General features: G+C 55.4%; 3 protein-coding genes across 20 annotated transcripts in view; all 3 read right to left on the bottom strand.

The window, feature by feature from the left end:
• DNM3 (dynamin 3) overlaps positions 1 to 2,390 on the bottom strand; it is a 180,348-nt gene extending 177,958 nt beyond the window's left edge. For all 10 annotated transcript variants that reach the window (XR_008450894.1, XM_054072462.1, XM_054072457.1 and 7 more), the window contains exon 1: positions 2,165 to 2,390. Coding sequence is in view for 9 of the 10 variants with exons in the window: in XM_054072462.1 (XP_053928437.1) it covers positions 2,165 to 2,310 (146 nt within the window). In the remaining variant the exon portion in view is untranslated. The remainder of the gene's footprint in view (positions 1 to 2,164) is intronic.
• Positions 2,391 to 4,284: 1,894 nt separating this feature from the next.
• Positions 4,285 to 15,524, bottom strand: METTL13 (methyltransferase 13, eEF1A lysine and N-terminal methyltransferase). 7 transcript variants are annotated; one of them, XR_008450937.1, is made up of 10 exons: positions 15,063 to 15,305; positions 13,986 to 14,733; positions 13,071 to 13,270; positions 12,281 to 12,476; positions 11,903 to 12,046; positions 11,508 to 11,720; positions 10,331 to 10,462; positions 7,289 to 9,837; positions 5,863 to 7,148; positions 4,286 to 5,084 (listed from the first exon to the last, which is right to left on the bottom strand). XR_008450937.1 is itself a non-coding variant. In XM_009559865.2 (8 exons), the coding sequence occupies exons 1-8, from the start codon at positions 15,213 to 15,215 to the stop codon at positions 9,563 to 9,565; spliced, it is 2,061 nt and encodes a 686-aa protein (XP_009558160.2). In that variant the 5' UTR covers positions 15,216 to 15,305; the 3' UTR covers positions 5,091 to 9,562. The 7 variants fall into 7 exon arrangements, 2 of the variants coding, with proteins under 2 accessions (XP_009558160.2, XP_053928594.1); XR_008450939.1 differs by having other exon boundaries at positions 4,287 to 5,084; positions 5,863 to 6,045; positions 6,582 to 9,837; XR_008450938.1 differs by having other exon boundaries at positions 4,287 to 5,084; positions 5,863 to 7,566; positions 7,999 to 9,837.
• On the bottom strand, positions 15,470 to 19,912 carry ITPA (inosine triphosphatase). Of its 3 annotated transcripts, none has more exons than XM_054072621.1 (8): positions 19,785 to 19,912; positions 19,648 to 19,705; positions 18,922 to 19,032; positions 18,162 to 18,235; positions 17,310 to 17,341; positions 16,474 to 16,589; positions 15,878 to 15,954; positions 15,470 to 15,610 (listed from the first exon to the last, which is right to left on the bottom strand). In XM_054072621.1, the coding sequence occupies exons 1-8, from the start codon at positions 19,802 to 19,804 to the stop codon at positions 15,490 to 15,492; spliced, it is 609 nt and encodes a 202-aa protein (XP_053928596.1). In that variant the 5' UTR covers positions 19,805 to 19,912; the 3' UTR covers positions 15,470 to 15,489. The 3 variants fall into 3 exon arrangements, with proteins under 3 accessions (XP_053928596.1, XP_009558158.2, XP_053928597.1); XM_009559863.2 differs by having other exon boundaries at positions 18,968 to 19,032; XM_054072622.1 differs by lacking the exon at positions 18,922 to 19,032.
• Positions 19,913 to 21,748: the final 1,836 nt, after the last annotated feature.

The following is a 21,748-nucleotide window of genomic DNA, read 5'->3' as shown; positions in this document are numbered from 1 at the left end:
ATTCTGCAAAACCAGGAAGGTCTTATGGCTTAAAGAGAGACACAGACCATTTTGGCTGCTGATCTGACAAGCAAAATGCTTTTCCCATCTCCTGGATAGTTATGAATCTGGTTCCAAGGGTTCACAATCAAGTTCTCACAGCTTAGCAAGTACATGTCTGCTGGCCACACATATTCACTCAGTCTGGAGGAAAGGCACAAGTCAAATGTTTAGGTCTCATGCAATCAGTTAGAATTAATGCATTTTAATATCACATTTGCAATAGATATTAAGCTTCCAAGCTTGCAAGCATGGTGGCACTACAGATCACCTGGTACTATATCTCAAGAAGTTACTGCATAAAATAACATGAAACTCTGAGACCAGGTTGAAAAAATTCCAAATTCCAGATCCCTCCTGATAGAAACACCCTGAAGCTTTGCAGTAGTCTGGAAGCTCTTCTCTGAAGAGACTCTCTTGCAGTGTCCGCAGGCGGCACAATACATAATTATAGTGGCGAAAAAAAGTCATTGCCCTTAGCTTTTCTGCATAATTCTTCCTACAAATGTCCACATCTCGCTTCTGCAAGTTCCAGCCTCATGTCCAAATGAGCCAGATTAGCACAAAGTGCTCATTTTCACCTTTTGCTCATGCAGGCAGCAGGAGTGTGCTGCACTCAGAAGAACAGCTCCTCCCCCTGAGGATCAGATGGAGACATTCCTCTAGCACGGGGGCAACAAGTCGCCTCTTCCACGAGCACAGCTGGACCTAGAGCCCACAGCCCACCACATTCAGCCCCAACTGCAAGCGGGTACCACCCCAACAAGGCTTTGACACATATACCAAGATATCCTTGTTGACAAGAAAGACGAAGATGCTTTTCCTCCTTAACACACGTGCTTTGCACAGCTTTGCGAACACACAGATCAGAAAGTCAAAAGGTTAGGAAAAATACTTTTTAAAGTGGTTTAAAAACAGCTCTAATAATTTGACAGCCAGTAGCGATTTCCAAGAACCTCACTTGTGCTTTCTACACTTGAGAGAGTGGCAGTACTGTCAACACCAGTAATTAGCTACAGTCTTCAAGCAGAAAGAGAAGGAAGAGTTGACATTTAACACAGCAAGAGTAAATTCTGCAGTGGAGACAATCAACTACTGTACAGTATTTTTATACCATGTATCAAGAGATATCACAGTCTGACATGTGGCCAGGTTGTGGAGAGACACAACATCTAATATGACCTTCAATGAAGACCTCTGCGCATGAAAGCTCCCCAGACACTGCCGTACAAGAGTGTTTTAACTCCTCTGTGCAAAGCAATGCTCCGAGGACGCCACCTCCCTTCAGAAGCCCACACGCTATCTGCAGTGAACGCCACACGAACTTTATGGGACAGCATGCGAAGCTCACGTTTGCCTTGGGAGGTCCTCACATTCACGGTCTGCCCATCAAAAGGGCCACCAGAATCAGTGGGCTTCCCCTTCCTTCTCTCAGTGATTTTCAATGACACCAGTACCGATACATGCCATAGGATGGCATGAAGTGTATGAAACGGTACGAGACCCTCCAACCCGGCAGACCCAGAGCCCTCACTGCTGGCTGGATCTGGGGCTTTAGACGCTGCTTTTTGACCCAGATGGTTGATACACATGGTGATCACACTGGAGCCACGGTGCACAATCCGAGGCTGCCCCTATGGCACTGGGGCAGGGGGAATGAGCCCTCCGGGACTGCAGAGGAGGAGCGAGAGCCCCTCGGCCCCTGGGGAAGCAGAATGAGACCCCCACACACTACATCCATCCCCGCTGGCTGCTCCTGGGGTACCGGAGCACAGCGCTGCAGGGAGGGAGGGGGCACACAGACTGACAGATACACACACACAGACACACACAGACAAACACACACACAGAGATATGCACAAACACACACAGATACACACACAAACACACACACACACACAGATACACAGAGATACACATAGAGACAGATACGCACACATACAGATACGCACAGAGACAGACACACACACAGATACACATACACATACACATACAGACACACACAGAGAGACAGACAGACAGACACACACAGATATACATACACATACAGAGACACACACACACACACACACAGACAGACAGACAGACAGACAGACAGACACAGACACCCCCCCCGCCGCCTCACCTGGAGACGCAGTTCTCCAGCACGGAGCTCTTGCCGGCGCTCTGCCCGCCCACTACGGCGATCTGCGGCAGGTCGAGCAGGCAGTTCTGGCCCAGCGCCGCAAAGGCGTCCTGCAGCCGGTTGACGAGCGGGATGAGCCCCTCCATCCCGCCGCCTCCTCCGCCGCCACTGCCGCTGCCGCTGACAGGTAGCGATGCAGCTCTGCGCACGCGCCCCTCCCCCGGCAGGGGGCGCGGTCTCCGCGGAGAGACCACGCCCTCTTTCTGATTGGTCACACCCCTTGGTAAGACCACGCCCTCCTCGGTAGGCCGCCCCCATGGAATAGACCACGCCCCTTCACTACTGGACCACACCCCTCTCGACTAGGCCACGCCCCTATCTGCTAGGCCACGTCTCTGTAGCTGTGTGGTCCCGCCCCTCACGCGGAGGCCCCGCCCCCATGTGGCCCCTTGGGGTGGTGGTGCGGGCGGGTCGGGCGGAGCCCCGAGCCCGTGTTTTGGAGGTGGCTCTCCCTGCGGTGGCAGCAGCCCCTCCGCCATCCAGCACCAGCACAGCCGCCCACCCGGTCACTACCATGGGCCAGCTGCTTGCCGAGAGCATCCGTCGGGGCCTCCTGGCAGCTTGGAGCCCCTGCTGCCCCAGGCACAGAACGGAATCGTTTGCTTGGAAAAGGGCTTTGAGGCCATCGAGTCCAACCGCAACCGCCCACTGTGAAGCCACATCCCTGAGCACCTCATCCACTCGTCTTCTAAATCCCTCCAGGGATGGGGGCTCCACCATTTCCCTGGGCGGCCTCTGCCAGTGCCCGAGAACCCTTCCTGTGAAGAAATACTTCCTCATGTCTAATCTGAGCATCCCCTGAGGCTGTTCCCTCTCATCCCATCACTTGTTACTTGGGAGAAGAGCCCAACACCCATGTTGCTACAACCTCCTTTCAAGGAGCTGCTGAAAGCGATGAGGTCCCCTCTTAGCCTCGTCTCCAAGCTAAAGAGCCCCAGGTCCCAGAACCCCTGTGGCTCTAGACCCTTCCCCAGCTGTTTCCTTCCTCCAGTCCCCCAATGTCTTTCTTGTAGCGAGGAGCACAAGAGGTGTGAGGTGTGAGGACTACAGCCTGCCCAGATGCACACACCAGCCCACAAGACTGCCATGCTGTCCAGCTGCTGTGATCCCAGCTGACCATCCCATCCCACTGGCCAAGAGCATTCCCTGGGACCCCCTGACATGCGCTTTTTATCTGTGACTTCGGCACCAAACTGGGAACAGGGCCAAACCAGGAGCATACGGAGGAGCTGGGTCGCACTTGCTGGCACGGGAGCCAGTGGACGGCTGGCTTCAGCGCTTCCCAGTCTGCCAAGCAGGGCATTTTGGAGCAGTCCCACTGGCCAAATTCCTACCAGCTCCCACCTGCAGTGGGAACAGGAGCAATGGGAACTACATCCATCTCTGCAGCACACAGAGAGCCCTGGCAAACGGCACTGACGCTCAGAGGAGCTGGGTTGGTGGGGCTGGCAGCAGGTGGGTTGCTCAAGAACCGGCTGGGAACTTCAAGAACTGTCTGTCTGGGAAGTGATAACAAGGTCTGAGCCACGTCACTACAGTGGGTTCAATTAAAAATGCATGCTGAGGCTGACCTAAAAGCATGGGAGAACATCAGAGATGAGATTTAGCTGTGATTACTGGCAGCGGTCACATCACAAAAATAACCAAACCAGAGTCTCTGGAGTCCTGTAGTAGTAAGTTATCCACTGTATTAAACCAGACACCAGCCTCGCTCAGTGTGAAAAGCAAAACAACGGGAACTGCGAACATGCCGCAGGCTGGCAGACACTTATGAGCTGGAGAATTATCAAAACTTCTTGGCCAGAGCTCAACAAGTGTAAAAAAAAAATGATGCTCTACAACAGGTTGACTTCTAACCTAGGAAACAAATGCACAGCTTTGCTTTAGCTCAGGCTAAGGAGTTTTTAAACCATGTAACACAAAGATGGCTTCTCTAGCAGAGGCTTTGCCACTGCATTGAGCTCAGTCACCTCCCCAGCATCACAGCCTCTGGGACCATTTCTATCTAGATGAGGCCTGGGGGTTATTGACATAATTATGCCAATTAGCAGCATGATTATTTTTTTCCCCACTCCCGCGTGGGTAGGCTATGCCAGAAGGCACTGGAGTAGCTGCCTGTCCTAACTCCAGTTTATGGGTTTCTACAACTGCTGGAAGTCAGGAAGAACAGTATCATGTTCCAGACAAATCCGCCCTGTCTGAGCATTGCAGCACTTTGTGCTGCCCTAGCAAAATAATTCAGATAAGTAGGAGAGCAGCCTGGCCTTAGGATGGCATCTTCACAGGAGACAAATGAAGATTAAAGAAAGACAGGACACCTTGTGAGCAACTCTGTGAACAGCTTCAAATTTATAACAGGAACAGACCTTTCTATCAGGTCTTTAAACTGCTTGTTGTTTGCTTCCATAAATAACAAGAAAAGTAATCTATGATTAGGAAAAGTTTCTGTTATTCCGCCAAGTCTGGGAAATTTCCAAACCAAACTGTCTGTTGAAAGGCAGTTACAGCCGCTAATCTGCCATCCTCACCCTGCAAATCCACCACTTAGAAAAATCCACTCTCCCTCCTAGAAAAAAGTCACAAGCAGCCAAGTATAGATTTCCCACCTCCTGGAGAAAGTAGGAACATTTTCATTATGCGTGCCCACGTTATCACGAGAGTACTTGCTTTTCCAGCAGTGAAGAGGAGAGGAAGGGTACTCGTGTGTATCTTCAGGTCCCTATTTTTCCTGCCTTCTCCAGGCAGCTTGTTCCAACCTTCCAGCCTGACTTTCTGAATTTGAGATTCAGAGTGACCGAATTAAAAGAAACATGGGCAGTACCAGCAGAGACAGTTGCAAAGCGTCTTGTAATGAATTACGCTGAAAAAAAAAGAGCCAAACAAACATCAGAGGGCTATGCAAGAAACAGTTTTCCGGGAGAACACCAGCTGAAATCCCCAAGAGCACGGCGGGAGCAGAGAGCTGCGTTGCTCACCCATCAGCCAGGTAAACATGCTCTATTTTCACTCTGAGCTCCATTATGCCCCACAATAGCTATGATTTCCTTTCACCACGTGCCAGGCTCGACAAGGAGGGATGACCTTCACCGACCCCCTGTTGCCGGTACAGTTGGAAGGGTGTCCTGCTGCTGGGGTGGCACCCTGAGATCCGTCAATGGGGACTGCTCACTTGCAGATGTCAGCAGCTCCAGCACAGCCTGCCTGGGCCCCCTGGCCCTGCTGAAGCCTCCAGGGCCTTTCAGATCAAGCCTACAGACAGCAAGTTTGTCCTGCCTTGACTTCCAGAAAATATATGGCAAGAATACTTTGGTTTCAGGGCACAGCTGTAGCATTAGAGCCTACAAACTTACAGACACTTCTTCCTAAACAGGCAGTGTGACATTAAAACTGAGGACGTTTGAATCAGGTCCCCAGGCTCCTTCATAAACACACACCAGTGCGATTCCCTTCATGAAAAATGGGTTATATATAAACTACCAGTGAGGAGATTTGCAAATATCAGGCACGCTCCCCTGCTAGGAGAGCAGGCAGAGCCCCAGGGAAGCAGAGCACAGATGAGGCTGCGTCCTTCCCCTAGGAGCCATTTGGAAGAGGCAGGCTCCTTCATGCATAATCTTCTCTCCAGGGACTTTCCTCACCTCCTCCTTGGTTCAGATACAAATCCAGAGTCTTGCAGAGCTGTTCAGGCAGCTGAAGGAGCTGTGGGCAAGGAGCACCACGCACAGGGGAGCTCCGTGGCTCTCACTCTGCAGTGCTGGCATGAACGTGCTGGTCAGCATTATGCCTGCATACGTGCCAGGAGGAGAGCCCAGACCTTGAAGCTGCAAAAGACAGAATTAAACCCAGTGAAAGAAAGCCAGAGAGGCTCCAGAGCAATTATTAGAAGTAGCGGTTGCTGCATTTCTCCCAGTAAGGAGGCAGCACTCTCTGCCTGCCCCTGTGGCACTGCTGACTCACAGACCACGAGACAGTGCTATTCTGATCCCTGCCCCATCTGGTGCAGTGGCTTCTCTCCTGCCCTGTGACCTCCAGCTGGATCCTTTAATCAGATGTATCCAGCTGCGGAGGAGAAAAGGACCCCTGTGCTGCATCAGAGCCAGCAGAGATGTTTCCCTGCAGTCCCGGGCACCCCATGGAAGAGCTGTACTTCCTCGCTGCAGCCTGGCAGCACGCCTGCTTCCTTGGGCACAAAACCAAACAAGCCAAATGCTTCCCTAAGGGAAGATCTCATGGACAAAATGCTTTCCCAGCCCTTCCACCCTCCGGGATGTGGCTGTTGCAGCCCTTGTTTTGCTGTGCTGTGACACCGCCATGCCCAGGCAGCAGCAGCAGCGCCAGCCAGCAGGGCCAGGCTCACCCCCATTAGATCTCTTCCCAGCTGAAGGGAATCGGCCTCAGCTCTCAGGCCCTGCAGTTTTATTTACTGCAGAATCTCTCCCAGCCACTTGACACACTTCCAGCTGCTGACCGTATATCCCTCTTCCCCCTCCATCCTCTTCTGGAGAGCCCAGCCACTTCCAGTCCTTCTGCAGAGCAGGGATCTGGGCTGTGACACCGGAGGAGGTTATACCTTACGGGGTGTATGTGTGGCACCCCACCACTGCCTGTCTCATAGCATCACTGTCCTGCCAGCTGCCTGTCCACAGAGTTACCCTGGGCAAGCGTTTCCACAGCTCTGGACCACAAAACCTAGGGCATCGACTCCCTGTCTCTCACTGGAGCAGTGGTAGACACGGAAAAGATGCTCCCAGAGTGATCCAGGCTGGACCAGAATGGAGCATCCCCAGCTGGTGATGAGTTATGCGGCTCTCTCTTTTTGTGCTGGGAAATCCAGAAAGGAGAAAAGTAAACATCTCCAAGCCAGCAGAGGTTGCTAAGTGACAGTAGTGCTTGTTTCCATCCCACCGCTTCCAGCGTGCCTACGCTGCAAAGGAAGGAAGTGAGGAGTTAGGGATGTAAACATGAGTACACTGCCAAAATGCTCAGCAGAAACAGTTGCTAAAGGCATACGTTAGCTGAATGTTTTGGCTGCCTAGAGGGAAATATTTACTACACATCAATTACCCCAGCCTCAGAGTGTTTTATCTGCAGTGGAGGATTCAGGTATTTGCAGGACTCATGAATTTTCCATTTTCCAGCAGAAATGCATTTCCAGACCAAACTCGGAGGGCCGTGAGTAGCTGCAAAGACAGCTGCAATGAACTGAGATTTTGTCCTCACATTGTTTCCCACAGATGGCTTTTGTTTTCCCACCAGGATGTGGCGTTAGGCAGCGATTAGGAAGCACAGCAGAAAGGCAGAACTGGACAAGGGAGGGATGAACGTAGCCTTTGTGTGGGGTCCTGGGGAAAAAAGGAGATGGTTTTGGTAAAATAAAGGGCATGCACGCAAACCGATGTCATTGGAATTATGTTGAGGACTGAAAACAAAGTTTAAAATAGACTATATGCAGCACTGCTGATCCAGTTGAGAAATTTGCCATCGCTAAGCTGGCTGGATGATGGGTATCTTTCTGAAAAAAAAAATGCTCCTCATAGAGGAGCTTTAGAAACTAACTGCATGGGGCAGGCAGCCTTCCACCCAGCCCAAGCTCCAGCCTTGTCTCTCCCATTGAGCAGCGCCCACACTCTGCCCTGAGCACACCAGAGCACAGAGGAGCACTTGGGTGCTGAGCAGCATATGGAGAGCACGTGCTTGCATTGCCATCCCTTATCTGAGGCGGGGAGCAGGCCAGCGCCGCTCTGCAGCACCCAGGAACCATCAAAAGCACTTACGTAAAAAAAGCATCTGCTCCCTCTGTGCGCTAGCGGGTCAGCTGAGGGAGAAAGTAGGGCACTGGCTTGTCCCTCTCTGTGAAGGGGAACGAGGCACGGAGCATCGGAGACGGGATCTGCACAGAGCGGTTTGCAAAGCAGAACTTGGTGGCAAATTAAAATTCAAATATAGCCACAGTCACGGATCAGAGGGATGCTTGCTGTTGGCACAGCTCCCACAGTGCCTCCTGGGCACCAGCAGTCTTGTCTTCTGCGTCAGCACAGTGGCTGGAATCTCCACTGGGTTCCAGGGTGAGAGCTCTTGGGGTGCCCCTTCCATGGGGAACTACAGACCCTCCACCTCGTGCTCCCACCCACTCAGCTTTCGAAACAAATCTGATTCCCCACAGGTAAAGGAGACCTGGGTCCTGCTGAGGAAGGACAGGATGATGAGCGCCAGCCCACCACCACCCTGCTGGGACAGGGTACACAAGCTGCAAAGCTGGCGAGGTGGCTTCAGCAGCAATAGATACGGCTGCTGTTGCCTCCAGTGGTGGCTGGGTCAGACCCCTCCTGGAGCTGCTTCGGGCGTTGTTACAACCCTGGGCTGTCATGATTGCCTGGGGAAGCTTTCCTTTAGGAAGCAGCTGCCAGAAAGGCCTCCTCGCTCAGGGCACTGGCGGAACGGAGCACAGGAGGGTGCAGGTTCAGTAGCAAAGCATCATGAGGCCTGAGCAAGTTGTCACCTTGGCATCTGCAAGCTGATCACTTTGGTACAGCGACTCAGATTCATTTTGGTACCAGCTGTTGCAGGGGAGGAAGACAAACCCCCGCAATGACTTTGTGTGCTCAGGAGCCTGAGCACAGCGCTGGGTCCCTGCTGGTCGAAGGGGGCTGAGGGAAGAGGCACCCAGGGGTTACAGTGCCCAGTTCATGGTGGCAATGGCTGGTGAAGATGCAGAAGAGAGGCAGGCACATGGTGGGATCCAGTTTGGGGAAGGTGAGGAGGGAGCAGGCAGTGGGAGACCTGGGGCAGCTGCCTGTCCCCAGGACGCGCCCTTGAGGAATGGAAGTGACTGTACCTTTTCCAGAGGTGCTTGGGTGCTGCAGAAACAAGTCTGGAGAAGCACCTCAGGCTTCCAAGCAGCCCTGAGCGCTTTTATTTTCACAGTTCTCAGCCTACCCACCCACCCATATCCACCACCAGGCTTGGGCAGGGTGAAACATCAGTGACCAGGGATGATAGAGATGTGGGGAGAGGCAGCTTTGAAGAGAAGGGGATGGTCAGAGGGATGCTTTTCCCACAACAGGAAATCAATGGAGGCAGACTGAAACCCATAATCCTGCCAGAATCACAGCACCTCCCCTCTTCTCACTGCCCCAGCGCTGCCCGTAGGGCCACACAACCTTCCGCAGTCCCAAATCCCTTCCTGGGAAGCCCCTCTCTGCACCAGTCCTGTCCTTCAAGGAGACCCAGGCTACCACCAGCCCCTCAGGGGTAGCCCCCGCCACAGGCACCCCTGCACCGAGGGCTCACAGTACCCACGTGGAGCCACCTCTCATTCAAGCAGTATCGGGGCCCCTCTCAGAGAATCTTGATGGCTTGCAGCATGTCTGCCAAGGCATACGATGTGTCCCAGGGGCGCCCAGGCTGCTGGAGGGCCCCCTCCAGTGCCCGGGCGCGTGCCCCTAGTTCCGCAGGGTCGCGCTGGCCCTCAGGGCTGGGCTGGCAGAACAAGATCTCATTGACCTCCCCTTCGATGCGACGTGCATAGAGCAGTGGGAAGACCTCCCGGAGGGTGGCCAGGACAGATTCCTTCAGCTGGGCATCGCGGCACACTAAGTTGAGCACGAAGACTCCTGTAGTAGAGCGAGGGAGGGGGAAAGTTGAGACCAGCCTGTACACACTACCTCGCTCCCTGTGGGAACACTGCTGAATCGGTGCCACCCTGGCACAAGCAGCTCCCCCGTGGCAGCTCGAGGAATACTGGCATCCCCTCGCTGTCCTTGGCCCAGCTCCACATCCCTGCCGCTACACGGGTTGCAGGCTCCCACACGATCTGTTCCCAGATACCACCTACTCCCTCAGCCTTCCCACAACCTTTCTTTGTCCCCTGGGGATGTCTTGTCCTGCCTGACCCAGCAGCAGTGCAGGCCACCCGCTCCCTGCTGTCACAACGCCCACTAAAACAGCCGGAACCACGACCAACCAGGAGCAGCAGATGCCACACAGCAATCCTGGCCACAGCTGTTGTTCTCCAGGATGAGATACAGTGGCACAGTCCCGATACTCAAACCTCACCCAGGACTGGTCAGCCTGGCTGCAGAGGCACAGCTGCATCTCCCCTCCTACCTTCTGGCTTAAGGATGGTTTTCACTTTCTGCAAGAAGGGCTTTTCCACAAAGGCTGGGGGCGGGCAACTCATCCCCACCGTGAGGTCTTTGCTGTCCACATCAAACATGACGGTGTCATACTGGGCTGGGGCTGCAAGAGGAAGAGCAGACTCATTATGAAGCTCAATGGCAAGCACAAAGCCCTGCACCTTGGGAGGAACCACCCGTACCTGAATGGGTTAGAGGTTAACCTGCTGGAGAGCAGCTCTGCAGAGAAGGACCTGGAAGCCCAGGTGGACAACAAGCTGACCATGAGCCAGTGCTGTGCCCTTGTGGCCAAGAAGGTGGTGGTGCATGGAGGTGGGGTGCATGGAGAAGAGTGTGGCCAGCAGGATGATGGAGGTTCTCCTCCTGCTCTGACTTACAGAGGCCGCATCTCAAGTCCTGTGCCCGGTGCTGGGCCCCTCAGCTCAAAAAAGACAATCAATGACTGGAGAGAGAGCCCAGCAGAGGCCACAGAGATGAGCGGACTGGAGCATCTCTTACGAGGAAAGGCTGAGAGCCCTGGGTCTGTTCAGCCTGGAGAAGAGCAGATGGAGAGGGGTTCCCATCAATGCTGATCAACACCTAAAGGGCAGGGGTCAGGAGGAGGGAGCCAGACTCTGCTCGGTGGTGACCAGCAACAGGAAAAGGGACAGTGGGCAGAAACTGAGGCATGAGAAGTTCCACCTGGACATGAGGAAAAACTTCTTCCCTGCGAGGGTAACAGAGCACTGGAACCAGCTGCCCAGGGAGGGGGTGGAGTCTGCTGCTCCAGAGAGATCCAAACCTGCCTGGATGTACTCTGGCGTGCCCTGCTTGATGTGACCCTGCTGTAGCAGGGGGTGGGACCGGATGAGCTCCAGACGGCCCTGCCAACCCTAACAGTTCTGGGATTCTGTTAGCCCACAGGACAGGAATGAGCCACACATGAATGGGCTGATCAGAAAAGCCTCTCTGCCATGTTACAGATACTATCTCTCCCAGGTTTCTCTTTCCTAATGAAACCCATGACAGCAGCCCTTGGCGCTGGAGGCGGCAGCAAATCTAAGGTCCCCTGCACACATTGGCAAGGACAGGCCTGCAAGGTGCACAGTCGTGGCAAGGCTGGAGCCTGCGATGCAATGGGGTGTCTGGGATGCTCCATCAGACAGTACCTTCAGCTGACAGCTTGGCCACGTAGTCCAGGCCATCAGAGACTTGCACCCGCATCCGGTCATCCTGGGAGAAGCCAAACCAGCGCGTGGCCACCTCAAGCATGGACGGGTCGATCTCCACCACGGCCACATGGGCCTGCGAGAAGTAGTCGTGGATGAAGAGGGGCAGGCTGCCCCCACCAAGCCCCACCACCAGCACTGCCAGAGGGGCTTCTGCCAACAGAGAGAACGTGGGTGAGCTGCTGGGATGGCTGCATTCACATCACCCATCCCCCCTCCTGCCCAAGCTGCTTTGGGGATGCTGCAGACAGGAAAGCCCTTCCCCCAAGGAGCTGGGGCATGGGGACACCCACACGCCTGCCTCCTGCACAGCCACCCACCACTGTCCTTGTCACCTGGGAGGGAGTCAGGGTTCCCCAGCAGGCAGAGCCCTGCAACCATGGCTTTGTGGTGCTCACAGCACAGGTAGCTCTTGTCAATGGCTGCAGGTGGCTCTGCAGGGTTGAGCTTCTTCTTGTCCTTCCTCCGTTTCTTCTGGCCTGAAAGACACGAGGCATCGGCTGGTAAAGCGAAGTAGGATGCAAGGATGCTTTCTGGGGCCCAGCCACCCCCAGACCCTGTCCAACCCAGGGGCAGGCAGCAGAGTGCAGAAACACTTCCAGAGCCACCCCAGGACAAGGCAGGTAGGTCCCAGCACATCTTTTATCATCCTCCCATATCAATCTCACTCTTTGTCACCCCAAAAAGTGACCCTTGGCCCCTGCCCCACATACCTGGGAGAGACATGGGGGCCAGGAGCCGGGCCTCCGACTGTACCACGTTCCTGTTGCAGAGGAAGATGAGGCGTCGGAAGTAGCAGGTGCCGTCCCCCTTCACGTCCTCCACAACGTACTCCCCGCTCAGGGCACTGGTGTCACAGTGCCGCACAGTCCGCACCCCAATGTCCCCTCCCACAGACAGGAAGGGCACCTGCAAGGAGTACAAGGACCACCGTGAGGAAGGACAGGCTACAGGAACAGATCCTGGCATTCCCGCTGTCCTGACCACAGCTAAAGAGCTGGGATTAAGCAGACATGTCATGGGAGCAGTGAGATGCGCTGTTCGCAGCCACAGGGAAGCTGGCGATCAGCCCATGGGACACTGGGTTCCCCCCCATCCAGATGTTGGGGTACAAGGAGCAAACAGCCTAAGACTTCTTGCAAGAGCTCAGGTTTAGGGAGCTGGGGCAGGAATAAGGAGACAGAAGGGACAGGAGAAGTTAAAGCTGAGATTAAGAAAGGTCCAGACACTCCCAGGCGTTTTGATGGCTAGTTTTCTTAGGATGCTGGGTTTGGGAGGGCAAGGACACTGAATCCTGCCATGCAGGCACCTCAAATCCTACCTCTTAGCCAAGGCAGCCAGCAGGACGGAGAAACCAAAGCAGCTCCACCTGAGGGAGCCTCCTCCCTGCCAAGGCAGCCAGGTCACACGTGACAGCTTGGCCTCCTTCGGAGAAGAGGGACTCCCTGCTGGCAGAGAGCCAGCCTGGCCCCAGTTTCATGGGAGCCGGACAGTGGGGCTCACCTGCTGCCGGGCAGGGAGGCCCGGTGGGGCCAGCTCCATCACCTTCCCCGACAGCTCCGCCTGGATGCCCGCCATGCCCTCGTAGTGCTGCTCCCTGTGCAGGGCCACGGTGACGAGGCGCCCGAAGCCCGCACTGCTGGCCAGCTGCTTCCGCCCTTCCTCCGTCCCAAAGAGCCACTCGGTTTCTCTGCCCTGCGGGACTGCAGAAGGGACTGCCATCAGCCTGGGCCAGTCTCGGTCCACAAGCCATCACCCTGGCCCCCAACAGAGGAGCTGCAGGGAATGACAAGACGTGATGAGGAGGTACCACTGCACGCCTACAGCCGTGCTCTACAGCCATGAAGAGAGCCAGGACCTTCTCCATTTTGGGCAGGCTCATGCAGGAGACTGGAAAACACATATCTTATAAGAAAGGGGTGCCCAAGAGCCTCACAGCCCATCTCCAAAGCCCCAGCTTTGAAGGCACATAGGGAGGGAACAGCGCTCCTGGCAGAGCCCGGTGCATCTCGGTGAGGTCAAGTGCAAAACCAAAGCGCAGCCCTGAGTGGCCTGGCAAGACAGGCTGCCCACACTGACCAGCAACACCTTTCCAGCTGCATCTGCTGTAGTCTAGCTTTACGCAGTGATGTGCTACAAGGGCTGTCACCAGCATCAAGGCAGGAATCACCACCTTGGAGGCAGGGCAGGCAGCATCTCTCTGCTGCCAGACGGGCACTCCCTCAACCAGATCTCTGCTTGCACCACAAGGCAGACACATGTCTCGCCACAAAGCCAGGACTAAAACATCAACCAAACCCTATAAGAGTGCATTATTTTCTTCTCCAGCCCTGATTTCAGCAGGGCCAGGGCTACTGCTCATGTTGCAGCGCCCAGCCAGAGCACAGTCCCACTGCAGGCAGGAGAAGCTGTACTCACTGATGAAGATGGCGAAGTGATTGTCTCGGGATGGTTTCACGGAGGGGCTGTCAACCACATGCAGAGTGTAGCGAGGCTTCCCGCTCTCTCTGTTGCATAGATCCAGAGAAACCTGCTCTCTGCAGGGGGTTTTGCTCAGCTGGCTGCAGAGCAGGGCATAGTGCTGCCTGTCCTTCACTGCTGCCACCAGTCGCTCTGCACTCTCCACTCGCATAGGCTTGTCCTGCTCCTCAGGGCAGATCTCCAGGATCTGCAGTGCCGAGCCAGAGATCTTCTTGAACTTTGTCATGACATAGACAAAGACAGGCAGGACAAACTGCTGCTTGTCCCCACTGCTGGCCACCTGATGGACACGCACAACCCAGCCTTCCTGGGAGAAGTATTCCACCGCTTTCTTCAGCACGTGGGCTTGAGCTAAGGAGACGCAGAGGTAGCGCCCTCCTACCTGCAGGACCCGGCTGACCTCAGCAAACATCTTGTCCACCTTAGCTAGAGTGGCCTCCTCTTCGTCAGTGAGGATGGCATCCAGCGTGCCTTTGTCCAGCACCACCTGGAAGTGGCCATCAGGGAAGTCCATCTGAAGCATGTCCATCAGCAGGTAGTTCATCTTTGGCCTCTTGCTCCCGCTCCGCTCTTGCATCTGACGGATCACCGCGTCGCTGATGTCGATGTTGACGATGTCCTCGCACATCCCCGTGTCGTACATCTGCTCGCTCAGCTCCGAGTTCCCGCAGCCCACCACCAGCACCTGGGGAGCAGTACAAGCGCTGCGTGATGGTGAGAGCGCCCTGGAAACGCATCCCGAGGCCTCCTACGGACAAACAGCAGCCAGGGCCACGAGCCCTCTGCCAAAACCACCCCCGCGGCGCCTCCAAACCTGCCTCCGGGGCCCCGAGATCGCATTTCCACGCAGAACGGCCACACGGGCGGAGAAGCGATGCCCCCGCCCCACCTCTTTAGGGGTCGCGTAGATGTTTTAGCAGCCCAGGGCCGCTCTGGTCCCCTCCCGCCCACTGGGGCCTTCGCACCACCAGCGACCGCCCGGGGTAGGCTCGGCCGGGCACCGGCAGGGCTCACCTTGTCGCGGGGCCGCACGTACTTGTGCAGCAGCGGGCAGAGCTCCGCGAAGGCCCCGTACCACTCGAAGGGCCGCTGCCCGCGCTGCCGGAAGAACCGATCCCAGTAGCGGGTGGAGCCGAACTCCCCGGGACGGCGGGGCAGCAGCTCCATAGCAGCCCCGCTCCCGCCCCACGTGGCCGCGCGCTGACCGCTTCCGGGGGCGCCCCGGCGCGCGCCAAGCCATTGGCTGCCTCCTTCCCATTGGTCGGTGCAGCGCGGCCCTAGGCCCCGCCCACTGTCGAAGACGGGCCCCGCCCCCTCGCGCCTCTGCAGCACCAAAACGAGGAGGCAAAAAGCACCGTCGCCTCCCAAAGGAGCAGCTTTAATGTCATCCCGCGGCGCAGCAGAGCTCTCCGAGGTGTGAGGCAAACAGGGCAGGGTGAGGCTAGCTGGACGCGGAGCGGAGCTCTGTCGAGTTGCTTTGCAGGAGGAAGGCGGAGAGCTCGCTGAGCGCTCTGTACCGGTGCGAGATGGAGTTCTTCACTGCCTTGGGCAGCTCGGCATAGCTGCGGGGAGAGAAGCCACACGCCTCAGCAGCAGAGACGCAGCACCATGAGTCCCCCCAGGCAGCAAGTTCCCCCTTGGCTCGCCACCTCCCTGCTGGACTCCAGCAGGGCATCTGCAGGGACTTGCTGGCAAAGCCAACGCCATCCTGACCCAGAATCCACCACGTTCAGATCCACGGGTGCTTTGTCCTTGCCACCTTTCCCTGTAAGCACACACTACCTCGCCTCTGGCTTTCTTGAAAGAGCTGCAGGTAAAATACCACTCACGTCTGGTTGTAGCCATCCGGCTGAAAGCAGGGATCCCAGCCAAAGTCTCGTGGGCCTCTCGGCTCCACGATCAGCCCCTGCCACGAGAAAGCAAAATGTCCTGTAAGCTGCAGTTTGGCAGCTATACCCTCACAGTCACATTTCATACACCGTTGGAAGAGCTGCATGCAGCCATAGCTCACACGGTGGCCACCAAAGGCTCGGTACGTGCTGCTGTCCTCGTTCCCTCGGCATAAACAGAATTAGCAGTCCCAAACACCATGCTCCATCGCACCACTCTGTATCAGCAGCCCCTTTGCCCTCCCAGTTAACAGAATTAATGACTACACTCAAACACAACCCTGCCAGAGGGAGGCGAGGGGGCTGAAGAGCCTGAGGGAACGTGTACAGTGTTTCACAACGTGCAGCTGGGCAGAAAGTCTGCAACACCCAAGACCCACGCCTTCCCTCAGCCTCTTCCCAGCACAGAGCACCTCCAAGGGTGTTTAGTGACCCAGAGGCCACTGAAAATATCCTCAAGAAAGCCAACTCTGCTAGGAAATATACATGCCCGCCCTCCCCCTCAGTATCCTCCTTTCCCCGGGGACACCACCTACATGAGTCTGGCCTTTGAACAGCTTCACAGGCTCCTCCAGGTTTCCAGTGCTGAATGCGAAGGTACAGAGAGCGTAGGCAGACTTGTCTTCAAAGCCAGCCAGCAGCTTGTACAGCCCTGAGCGACACAGAGAGGACCCCGGCATTAACACCGTTCCCTCAGAGCGCAACACACGCACCTACAGATGGATCGAGGGAGCATCTGCATTTACACAGGAGAGGAATTACAGAAGGTGTGACATAGCTCAGGCACAAGGATGCTCTGGGTCCCTCAAACAACTGAAGCCAGCACCTCAGACCTAAAGTAGCATGAGCTGCAGAGCTTCGCTATTAATTTGGGAGTGGAAGCAAACGAGTGTGCAGCACCAGAGAGGACTAAAGTCCACTCTGAATTACGGTAATTAATGCTCACGATGCCAGTGGGGGATTTGCATTCACACTCTTTACTGCAGGATCAAAGGCAGTTACTGTACGACAGGGGAGGTGACCGTTAGTGGAGAGGGGCTGGCACAGAAGCTGAAGGGGACAGCCCGTCTCCAGGTCACCCTGATGACAGACGCGTGGTTCCCAAAAGCTCTACCACCAGCCTGTGAAGGGAGGAGTCTGGGAATCCAGGGATGATGCTGAAGTTAATGAGGGAAACAACATCATTTGAAGGGCACAGAAGAGACTCAAGAAAAGAACGCAAAGGGATGGAGCTGGACAGGCCAAAAGGAACCAGCTATAAAACAGGCAGTGAGGTGGGCAAGCATGCTCAGCAGAACCCAGCACAGGTAGGGGTTCGTTTCATTTGGAAAGGAACAAGTTATGTACAGAACAGTAACACAAATGGCAGTACCTTCTGGTTTGAGTTTTTCCAGGAACCATTTTCTGAAGGGGAAGAATAAAGATTAATTTTTTATATTATTTCTCAGAAATATAGGCATCCTTGAGACATCGTCTACGTTTTCATAGCCCTCTGAATCCCTCTTAAATGTGCTGCCAAATCACCTCATTCTGGACTATTCGCCGACAAGGATGGACACAGCTGTTGAACTGAATGGGATGCAGTGGAAACAGCAGGAGGATATATCATTTACTGCAGTACTGGAGTCTGCGTGAATAGCCCTGTTCTCACTCAGGAGCAATGACACACCAAGATACAGTTCTCAACTCATTCACATCTTACACTCAGCTCTAGTGCCAACTTCCTCACATAAAGTTTTATGTCTTTGCTTAGGTTAGCAGAGATAGCTTGAAAGAATTAATCACACTAAAAGTTAATTCCAGGGGCTAAGGTGGTATTTTACTAGAGGAGATTCACCGTAACATAATAATCTTGTTACCTGCTGGGTTAATCCCTATGAGGATCCCTAGGATCCTCATCCCAGAGTCCAGCTGAAACACATGATGCCTCAACAACATAAGAGCCCGCTATGGGACCAGGCTCCCAAGAGCAGGTGCTGTAGACCGGGAGCCAAAGAAACTGATTTAGGTCTGTCTCTCTCATCCTGCACTATGCCTTAGAGCAGGGCCCAAGGAATTCAAGTCCAGCCTCTGTGATGCAGGATGAAGCCCAGGGCACAGATCAGTCACCACCTACCCAATGCTATTCCTGCTGGCATGTGGAGAATCCCCTGTGAAGCAGAGCCTGTGAGCCTAACTACATAGAGTTCACAGGAAAGGTGAAAGCAAGTGCCCTCCTACTTACATGTATGGCCCTGGAAGCCCTCCCAGGGCATTGAAGCACAGGCAGGTATCCTCTACTATAACAGGTCCCTGAACCTACAGCAAAAGTCCAAGAGATGGAAATGTTAGACCCAGAGGAAGGCACTGCCTTCACCCCATTTTCTAGCTCTATCCTATTCTCACATTTCCATGATAACAGGAACAGTAAAAAAATCCACCAGCCACTGAAATTCTTCACCTCAGAGGCAGACACAACAAAACCCATGTCCTCCCCAGGCACACCACAGCAGCTTAAGTGTGGTAGGGAAGATCTAACATGGACAAAACCAAGCAGAGCTCAACACCCCCTGCCCTCTTGGGGGGGCAGGAATTGTGGGACAAAGAGTAGAAAAGCCCATGTTCTAGAGGCAGACCTCCATTCTCCTCAAGTCTCAGTCCTCGCTTGGTTCTTTTAAGACACCCATCCCAGAGACAGCTCTGGAAGGTGATTCATCACAAGCTCCAGCCGACAAAAAATCCTGCGTCCTGCAGCCACTGGGGCTGGACTGAAAGAGCTGTCATGTTTTCCTGTTGCCCAAGGGACAGGAGGCCAAAGGAGCAGCAATGGAACTGCCTAAACACTGTGTCACTAGTGAGAATTCACCATCACCCAGAAATATCAGGAGGCGGGAGTACAGCCCACACGCATCCCTGAGCTTCCCCAGGGCTGGATCAGCAGCCCCAGCGCCTCCGGCTGCCTCCCGCCCTGCGGGGCTGGGGTCTGCCAGACCTCCCACACTCACACCGCCACTCCAGTCAGCGGTGAAGGGCAAGGAGAAGGTGAGTGACCTGCCGGGCGGCTTCACGGCACTTCTGCACAGAGATCTCGTCCGGCTCCCCCTGGTACTCTGGCACTGTGGACACAAAAGCTGCTGCTGAGGGAACGGCTGGGCCAGGCCACACCGCCGCACCCCCTGATATAAGGAGTAGTTACTATTACAAAAAGTGGGATATTTAGATTTAAGGTAAAGCAGAGTTCAGTTTCATCTAAGTAATTGTGTATTTTTGACAGTTAGACAGAATGTCCCCCTAGAGCACGTATTCTTTCAAACAGTGTTTTTCCAGACACTGTTCATTCTTCAGAGACGATAACATCTTGTGTTCAGCGTGACCTGCACTCAGCAGAGGTGTCTCCTGCAATCCCCTCTGTTTGCAGTGTTTCCCCATCTCAAATGCAAGGTCAGGCAGAGCTGGAGCCAAAGCTCCAAATGAGCAACAGATCTGACTGTTGTGAAGTTCATAATAACGTTAGAATTAGACCTTGGAGAATAACAAAATAAGATTTCCGGGGAAATGTATACACGCGTGAGGGGGAAATCCATTCTGTGACAGCTCCTGTCCCGCTGCACGGGATCGATGGAGGCACTGCCTCGTGCTGCCCAGCCCTGACGACGCTTGCTTCTAAAACTCCAAACGGAGCCTTAGAGCGTTTCTTGGCCGACATTTTCGGTGTCACCCCCACAACTTACGGTCGATTTTCTTCGCCACCAGCGTGTAGGGAGAGGCGTCCCCGAGGATCTGAGTGACCTGCGGGCAGGGAGGGAAAACGGACTGAGACCCGCCCGTCAGGCCCAGCCCCGGGCCCGCCGGGCGTCCTGTTCCCCACCTCCTCCAGCTTCTTGGCATTCCCGGTCACGAACACCACGCTCCGCCGCACCGGCGTCGCCATGCTACCCGGGGGCGGCTCCGCGATCACGGGCTGTGCCCGCCCGCGCTCCGCCAATCACGTGGGGACCCGCTGCCCCGCCCATTTAGACAATCCAATCACGTGCTAGGGCCACGCCCCCTGGGCTCCGCCCATCACAAGCCGCATCCGCGCCCGCCTACTGAATTCCACCAATCCCACGCGATGCCCCGCCCCGTGAGCTCGGCCAGTCACAAGCCGCGCTCTCTCCCCGCCCACTGACCTCTGCCAATCACGTGGGGAGCCGTTGCCCCCCCTGTCCCCCCCCCTCCAGTCACAAGCCGCCGCGGCGCCCCGCCCACTGAGCTCCGCCAATCACCTGCGACTCCACACCCACTAGGACTTGCCAATAACGTATGACGCTCACACTGAGCTCCACCAATCACGGGCGCTGCCCTCGCCCCGCCCACTGAGCTCCGCCAATCATAATCCGCGCCCCTCCCAGCCAATGGGGAGGCTCTGACCGAAGCCCAGGGCGGGAGGCGCAGTTCCGGCTGCCCTCAGGCCCCGCTCCGTGCTCCCCGCCCGCCGCTTGGCCCCGCGGCCCGAGACGCCCCCTCTGTGTTTTACCCCGGGGCGGGACCCCTCGCGGCTGCCGGTCCGAGCGCTGCTGTTTACGGCCCGGCCCCTGGCAGGCCCTCGCTCTCACCAGGGCCAGGTTTCCGAGTACTACAGCTCCGCCCGCGGACGGCCGCAGGGCCGAACTGCTGGGCCCTGGTGCCAGCCAAGGGGGCCTGGGAGCGCCCCCACCGCAGCCCGCCTCCTCGCACCCAGCCCGGCTGGGAGCTCTTGTTTTGCAAGGGGGTTTGCCAAGAGGAATCCTTCCCCTGCTGTGTGTCCAGCTCCCAGAGCCCTGGCCCCAGCTGCCTAGGAGCCGCAGCCCCCATCGCTGCAGCCCTGGGGGTGTCACCGCGTGAGTCACAGCAACAAAAGCCTAGGAGGCAGAGCCAGCCCTGCCCCAAGATCACAACTTCAGCCAAAAATAAGCAATCACACGGAAAACAGTAGCTAAGGAAGAGGCCCATCTGTGCAAAGTGGGAATGGATAAAACAGACCTTACGCTTGGGCGAAGGAATTGTTTTTGCTGTAAAATCCCCTTCATAACATGTAAGTGAAAACCAACCCCGAAGCGCTGCTGGAAACAACACCACTTCACTCGCTGCGGCCACCAGCCCAGGTGCGGGCACAGGCTGCAATATAAAGATCATGGGATCTCGATGGGCCATGAGGACTGCGCTGTAGCATACCTGACACTAGACATCTTTGGCCTTGAAAAAAATGTATAAAACTTGCTCTATAGTAACATCACAGTGATAGAATTTGACCAGGACAGTTGATTTGCTGCTGGTGGTGTCTGTTGCAGCCAGAGCTCATCCCTTGATGTCTGTGCTCAGGACAACCTCAGCATTCAGTGCCTTGAACCTCAAACTGATCAGCACCTAATCCTGGGAACCCAGGGAAGCTCTGCCATGGCAGTTTTCCCTGCCCTGAATCTCAAGTACAAACTTTTGCACCCCAGCCTCCTGGGAGAAGCTGCAAAAGCACTCTGCCAGTGTGGCCAAGGAAAGCCAGCTTTTCCAGGGCAAGAACAGGCTGCCTGCGCTGGGCCTGGTCCAGTCCCTTGGTACCAAAGGATGAGTCCAAGGCAGACACAATACACAAACGGGTCAGGGGCGCTAATGTTGCCACCTCACTTTCCATGGATCTGGGTTAACTGGAAAAGCATTTGTGCCTGTCTGAAGCAGCGCACCACTGGTATGGTGATAACAGTGGCACTGCTTGGGGTGGTACACCAGTGCTGCCACTGAGGCAAGTTCCATGCCACCTGGAAACTCCTCAAGGACAAGCTGCTGAAAATTTGGCAGCTATAAGCAGTTACTTAGTAC

The sequence above is a fragment of the Cuculus canorus genome, chromosome 8, assembly GCF_017976375.1.
Source record: "Cuculus canorus isolate bCucCan1 chromosome 8, bCucCan1.pri, whole genome shotgun sequence".
NCBI classification, from domain to species: domain Eukaryota; kingdom Metazoa; phylum Chordata; class Aves; order Cuculiformes; family Cuculidae; genus Cuculus; species Cuculus canorus.
This window is presented reverse-complemented; position numbering and strand designations above follow the sequence as displayed.